The 7,392-nt window shown below is 51.0% G+C and overlaps 1 protein-coding gene across 1 annotated transcript in view; it reads right to left on the reverse strand.

The window, feature by feature from the left end:
* The window catches only part of TTC34 (tetratricopeptide repeat domain 34), a 12,087-nt gene extending 5,235 nt beyond the window's left edge, over positions 1–6,852 (reverse strand). The window contains exons 1-6 of the mRNA XM_031062499.1: positions 6,762–6,852; positions 4,478–5,650; positions 3,990–4,411; positions 3,732–3,957; positions 1,915–2,107; positions 318–484 (exon numbers count right to left, since the gene is read on the reverse strand). Of these exons, the coding sequence (XP_030918359.1) occupies positions 318–484; positions 1,915–2,107; positions 3,732–3,957; positions 3,990–4,411; positions 4,478–5,596 (2,127 nt within the window). The 5' untranslated portion in view covers positions 5,597–5,650; positions 6,762–6,852. The remainder of the gene's footprint in view (positions 1–317; positions 485–1,914; positions 2,108–3,731; positions 3,958–3,989; positions 4,412–4,477; positions 5,651–6,761) is intronic.
* Positions 6,853–7,392: the final 540 nt, after the last annotated feature.

A 7,392-nucleotide genomic window follows, 5' to 3' on the forward strand; every position in this document is an offset into this window, starting at 1 on the left:
CCTTGTGCTGCAACTTTTCCATTTGCAGAGCTGATAGGAGGTCATAAAGGCAGGTTTGAATCAGTGTTTGCAAAGTGCTTTAAACTCCTTGGGTTATCATAGAAGATTGAGACCAAGGTTTAGCCCTCCTCTCCTGAGGCTTGGGAAAGAAAATCAGTAAAGCCAGATGGGCTGTTCATACACCCAGCCAAACCCAGCACATTTCACTGCCCAAATTCTGCGAGAAACTCCTGATTCCAGCGATTCCACAACAAATTCTGTGATGCTTTACACTCCTATTGTTCAGAAAAACCAGCAAAGCCCCACATGGACAGTACCTTCTGCTGCCTCAGAGCGAGGTGAACAAACCCTCGGCCACTCAGAGCTTGCACATTCCTGGGATCCTCCTTCAGGACAGCATTAAAATCAAAAATTGCAGTTTTCATCTGCCCAAGGCGCCCATAGCATCGTGCCCTGGTGAGGAGGCAATCCTCAGCATAACCACCTGGAGGACAGGGATGCAGCCATGGTTACTGCAAGGATACCCACAGGATGCTCCAAAAAGCTCCACTTGGCCTGAGGATACCTCAGGATGAAGTACAATGAGAGTTTGCTTAAGTGGAAGTTTCCTTTATTTTTGTTGCAAGTGGAATTCCTGCCACATGTTGAAAGGAAAGAAGAATCTGTGTCAGGTTGGAGTGGGAGCAGCAGGAATGAGAGGAGAAAGCCCCAAGAGGGAGATCTGTGACTGTGTGAGAGTGGAGGCACGAAGCCATTTGGCTGTTTTAATAAAGTGGGGTCAGAATCACAGAATTGTTTGGGTTGGAAGAGACCTTAAAGAGTCCCCAGGCCCCTCCCACAGGCAGGGAAGGTACACATTGTTTTGGATAAATGAGTTATCCAGATGGGACTGACTAATTCCCTGCCAGAATTAATATGCACTGGGATTTGTGATACTGAGCTGCTTTTTTTTCTTTTTTTTCCCCTCTGCTTTCATACAAGTGCTGCCCAAATAAACACACAGAGTTGTCAGAGAAAATCCTGGTCCCTCCATTCCCTGCCTGCAGAGCATTTCTCTGCCTGCCATCCACACATCCCTTCCTTGCAAGGCAATTTCGATAAGGATCTTAACATGCCCAGGGTTGCAATCAATAACTGTGGCATCCAATATTGGATGATAAATCATCAGTGCCACTGGAAATATGTTTTCATAGGGAGGTCAGCAAATGCAGCTGCCTGCAGGGATCAGCCAGCAGACAGGCTCCAAGCAATTCCTCTGCAGTAATGAGGCTTTTTCTCCCTCCTGATTTGCTCCAAAACTTCTGTACCAAAGGTTATTATCACTCTGGAGCTCTACCAGTTGGCTCCTCTAAAGACAATATCTATTTCTTAACAAGCATCTGTTCTAGCAGGTGGGGAGCTGATAAGCTGGAATGCACGGGCTGTGAAATGGAACCATCTCCAAGCAATTAACAGGGTTTTTATTCCATTTCCACCAGCCAGTCTCTCTTCTCCTCAGTGCTGCTGTCATAACATTTGCTCAGAGTGAAAGGCAGATTTCCATACAAACATGGTTTTACTTGGAACACGCCAGAAGAATTTCCATGTCAGCCTGGTCTCTCTCCTGAGGGAAAACTGGGGTGGTGAAATGTGTGAGGGGCTGCATTCACTTCTTTGCACTGGGTGAAGAAGAGGGGGTGATGCCCCCATAGAATTGAACTGAACCCATTTCAAGGAATTTAAAATGCCTTGAAATTTAAAATGTAAAATTTTTGAAATTAAAAATTTTTGAAGTTTAAAATTTAAAATTCATGGCCCAGGTGAACGTGCTGTGTCAGCCCTCACCGGGGAGGTGACAGAGGAGATCTGGACATCCTGTCCCACCCACATGATTTCCCTTAGGAGCAAATCCCCACGGGCATCCTGGTGTCCTACCTGCAGCAAGGATGGCAAAGGACAGGTGGGCAATGGCCTCTCTGATGGCAGCAGCCTCCTGTTTGCCCTTCAGGATGGCCAGGGCTCGCCAGCGGCAGTGGCTCTGCAGCAGCTTTCTGTCCTCGTCCTGGAAAATGTCCACGACTGGCAGGAGGCAGGAGGAGTCTCCAATTCTGATCAGTCTCCTCAGCAGCTTAAGGATGGGAGAGGAAAAGGCAGCAGAGAAAGTGTTGAATGGGGTGTGATGTTGTGTGTGAGAGATTTGTGTCCTTCCTCAGCTTCCCTCACGTCTCCCTGGGGCTTCAGCCAGCCCAGGACCACAGATCTCCCTGATTTATCTCCTCAGCTGGCCCTGCTGTGAATGCAGGTTGGAGAAAACAGGGATTCTTATCTTTCCTCACCACCACTGCAGCTGTGGAAATAATCCAGGGCAAATACCTGGTGCTGCCTGCTTTGTTTTGGGCAGCATCCATATTGGCAGTGGAGTGTTTTTATAAATACAGGATGATTGCCCAAAAAAGAGAATGTTCCTGTGGAACACAAGGATTCCAGGGACCCTTTTGACTGCAAAATCAGAACCAGTGGATTTATGGAAAATTAGGGAAGTGCTGTAAATTATTTTAGTATTGCTATTGGTAATCTGGGAAAAGCATGGATTCAAACCCACACAGTGTCCTTCTGGAAAAGAATCCTGTCTGACCTTTGGTATCTTTGCCTCAACAAGCACTTTTTAAACAAAATTTCCAATGAAAATGAATCAAAAGATGGCTTTTACAGTGCTCAGCAGGGACTGGATATTCAAATCTGAGCCAGAGAAGTCTGGACAAGAACAAAGTTATCTTGATGTACCAGACACATCCCTTGAACTCATAAATTTCTCTATTTTATTGATAGATAAAGGTGATTGGCATGTGAGAGGCAGGTGGGCTAAAAATATTTTGAAGAGAAATTTCCAGATGTTCCATGCAGAAATTGCAGCAGAAGCTGCAGATGGAAATCCAACTTCCAAGGACAGCACTCTAAAAAACCACATCCTTCATTAACAGCCATCCTAAAAGCAGCAAATTACAGCAAACTTTTATTTTTCATAGGCAGTAGGGAAGTGCTGAAAATAAAACCTTTCTCCTTATGGGTTAGCAGAATTCATATGGCATCTAAAAAAGAATACAATAGTTCCCTCTGATGGCAGAGCCTGGGAATTCAGCTTTGTAATCCTGGCTAGGAGAACCAGCTTTGCTGGAATGGCTTTCAGGGTTTCCAGCACAATTTATCAGCACTGGAGACACAAAACTGCAGACTGATATTGGAGTTTCTGCATTTGTGTCTTTCTTCTCCAATGCTTAATTAGGATAATTGGGGAGGCGGCACTTGTGCCTTCTTTTCTCTAAGGGAACATTGCCAATCCCATAATGTTGTCCCCAGGGACAGGATGCTCTGCCTGGTTAAAGTGCTGAGAAATGCCATTAAAAAGCACGTGAGGAATGAGCTGGATTTAACTGGGAGTCCTTCTGTGGCCTTTTTGGACACAAATTCCTGTGATTCTATGATTTTATGGCAATATCAGCTCTGTATTTTGACCTTTAAGTTCTGCTAAGGGTTCTGCACATGGGCTTCAAGTTTCACTGTGTCACAGCTCTCTCCCTGCTCCTATTCAAGGAGCTCCTAACAGCAAAGTTTAGTTCTAAAGGGGGAATGCACCCAAACCACTGAACACAGGGATTAATCTGTGATTTCACTGTGATCTGGGAAAAATCTGGCAAATCAGCTGTTGAGGAGGGGATGACCCTGAGGATGAGGCTTTTCCAGGTGCTCCTTACCTGGTTGCCATCGTACACAGATCCTCTCTTGAGCTGCAGCAGGGCCAGCCTGGCCAGCACAGGAGCTCTCTGGGGGTTTCTGGAGAGGGCCAGTGACAGCATCTCGTGGGCTTCTTCCCCACGGCCCATCTGGTACAGGGCATCAGCACACAGGATCCGGGATGCCTCGTCAGAGCTGTCCAGCTCCACCAAGAGAGAAGCCAGCTGGAAAACCCCAGGGGCATCTCTGGAGTGGGGAAAAAAAGAAGCCAACAAAACAAAACACCTTCAAGGTTAGGAATGTGCGCAGCCCTGTTTGCTTTTTTCTGAAAGGAAACTGAGCTGCCTCCTGGGTACCTCTTCTTCTGGAGCATCATCTGTCCTTCCTCCTGGAGGACCTTCAGCAGCAATCCCCTCTGGTTCCATGGCACGTAGGACTTGATGGTGAAGATGGTTTCATCCAGCTTGAGCTGGCAAGCTGTGATATAATCCAGGGCTGTCAAGTAATTGCTGCCACCAGAAATGCGGATCAGCCCACGCCCACACAGGGCTTTGATGCAGCTGCTGGGATGTGGGGACTCGTGCTCAATGACCCTCTGGAAGTCCTGCAGGGCTCCCTGGTGGTCCTGGGCATGGAGGGAGCAGAAGCCTCGCAGTGCCAGCAGGGTGTTGTGGTAAGTGCTCTGCTCTGCTGCCAGCAGCTGCTCACACATGTCCAGGGCAGCCCTGGGGTGTCCCTGCAGGAGGTGACAGTCTGCCAGCCGGACCCTGAGCTCCCGGCTGGACCCTGGGCAGATGTGCAGGAGCAGCTGGATTGTCTGGATGACAGGAGGGAGCAGCTCAGTGCCACAGGTGCCCCTGAGCTCAGCCCGAGCACGCACAGCCTCCCTGTAGGCTGCAAACCTCCCCTCCAGGGCAGCTCTGGCTTGCTCCTCGATCTTCTCAGCATCACAGGCTGAGAAAAGCTCTTCAAAGCGTTTCATTGCCTGGGCAGAGTCTGCTGCAAAAGCTGCTGCTAAATCCTGCATCATTTCCTGCGTGCATCCTCCCAGGAAGAAATACCCAGCAGCTCGTTCCAGGAGAAGAGCTAGAACATCCTCACCTCTGAGATTCTCAGCTGACAATCCCTCAAGGGCCTTGGTGCAAACAGCCACACACTCCTGAAACTCTCCTGTTTTTCGCAGGTGGGCTGCCCGTGCCCTGCACACCCAGGCATGCCCTGGTGCCACCTCAGCCAGGAATCTGTAGCACTCACCCAGCCACTGCTCTGAGGAGCTGCAGCTTGGGCTTTCCTCCTGGCGCCTGGAGAGATGATCAGAGAAAGCCTGGACGACCTGGGGCAGGTGCTCCCTTTGCCTGCTGCACACGTAGGCTGCTGCCTCAGTTTGGTGCAGCACAAAGGCTTGGACATAATCCAGGATTCCCTTCCCAACCTGTGTCCCTGAGAGCACCCGTGCCAGCGCCCTCAGCAGCAGCAGCTCCATGGAACCCCTCGGGTTACCCTCCAGCAGGAGATTGCATTTCCTCACCACCTCCTCCGAGCACCCTCGCCTCAGCAGGGCCTCCAGCTCGTACACTGAGGCCACCACGTTGTTGGGGATCAGGGTGGAGAGGAAAATCGCAGCTATTCCCACGCTGAGGGACACCACGGCCAAGTTCCTGCTCTGGATTTTGGGGATCTGAGCCTTGCCTTGGCACCAGGCCTCCAAGGTGGCCACCACTCTCTCCCAGAGCCCGTGGGCCATGGAGTTCACTCTCTGCACCGCTGTGTGGGCACAGCAGCTGAAGGCGGCCAGGTAAAAAGCTGTGGCTGCTGGAAATTCCTGCAGGGAGAGGCGCTCGTCTCCTTCCCCACAGAGCAGGGCGGCGAGCTCCTCGGGGGACATGTCCTGGGCTTGGGCCTTCACCGAGCGGCGTCACGGGCCGGACATGGCTGGGGCCTGGAAAACAGAAATGGAGGGCTGTGGAGCTGGGTTTGAGCAGGAAATCAGAAACCAGGGGCTGTGGAACAGGGTTTGGGCAAAAAATCTCAAATGAGGGGATGTGGGGCAGGGTTTTGGCAGAAAATCAAAAATGAGGGGCTGTGGAGCAGGGTTGGAGCAGCAAATCAGCCATGAGGGGCTGTGGAGCATGGTTTGAGCAGAAAATCAGCAATGAAGGGCTGTGGAGCATGGTTTGAGCAGAAAATCAGCAGAAAATCATCAGTGAGGGGCTGTGGGGCTGGGTTTGAGCGGGAAATCAGAAACGAGGGGCCATGGACTCAGAAAATCAGCAGTGGAGGGCTGTGGAGCAGGGTTTTATCTGAAAATCAGAAATGAGGGGCTGTGGAGCAGGCTTTGGGCAGAAAATCAGCAGTGAGAGGGTGAGGAGCAGAGTTTGGGCAGAAAATCAGAAATGAGGGGCTGTGGAACTGAGTTTTAGCAGAAAATCAGCAGTGAGGGGGTGAGGAGCAGGGTTTGAGCAGAAAATCAGTAATGAGGGGCCGTGGAGTAGAATTTTATCAGAAAATCAGCAGTGAGGGGCTGTGGAGCAGAGGTTTGATAGAAAATCAGTAATGGTGGGCTGTGGAGCAGAGTTTCAATAGAAAATAATCAATGAGGGGCTGTGAAGCAGAGTTTTAGCAGTAAAACAGCAATGAGGTGCTGTGGAGCTGAGTTTTGACAGAAAATCATCCGTGAGGGGCTGTGGAGCACAGCTTTGAGAGCAGATCAGCAATGGGGGGACCATGGAGCAGAATTTTAGCAGAATATCAGCCACGAGGGGCTCTGGAACACAAGTTTTTCCGTTTGCAGGGAGCAGCTTTTCAAATGCCAGATGCCAGCAAGCCCAGGTGCTGTGAAAAGCCAGGGTTTGGTCACTGCCAGGTTTCTGGGGGAGTAAAGCCATGAGGAGAAACATCACAGAGGAAAGCACTCACCCCCTTGGTCAGCATTCCCTGCCCATGGAATGAGGCTGGGACAACCATTTGATAAATTTTTAATCATCAATGTCGCCGCTGGTGGGGACACGGAGGACACAGGGCCACACCTCAGTGCTTCACCCACCCCTTACCTTTTCTCTTGGCCTGGAGGAAGGAGGATAAAATCGGGTGTTTTTCCAGCCAGCGGACAGGACGAGGCTCCTGCAGCTCATCCCGCACACCCTGCCGATACCTGAGAGGGGACGAGCCCGGGGCTGGGACGGGAGGGATGGAGGAAAGGAAGGAGAAAGGAGGGAGGGCGAACAGGGCAGGAGCGGGCGCTGTGTTGCCTGGAGACCGCAAACACTGGCCGGTCCCGGTGTCCTGCGGGGCGGGGACGGGCACGGGAACCCAGCCAGGGCTTCTCCCTCCTTATCCCGAGGGACCGCGAGGGATGCTCAGGGCATGGCCAGGGCATGATCCCCCTCATCTGACTGGAATGATCCCCCTCACCTCGGGGAAAGGATCCTACTCACTTTGGGGAAAGGATCCCACTCACATCAGGGGAAGGATTTCACTTTCTTTGGGGAGAGGATCCCACTCATATCAGGGAAAGGATTCCACTCACTTGGGGGAAAGGATTCTCCATCACTTTGAGGATAGGATCCTCCTCACCTTGGGGAAAGGATTCCACTCACTTTGGGAAAAGGATCCCTCTCACTTTAGGGAAAGGATCCCTCTCACCTTGGAGAAAGGATCCCCATCACCTGGGGGAAAAGATCT

The sequence above is a fragment of the Geospiza fortis genome, unplaced genomic scaffold (assembly GCF_000277835.1).
Source record: "Geospiza fortis unplaced genomic scaffold, GeoFor_1.0 scaffold37, whole genome shotgun sequence".
Lineage (NCBI taxonomy): Eukaryota > Metazoa > Chordata > Aves > Passeriformes > Thraupidae > Geospiza > Geospiza fortis.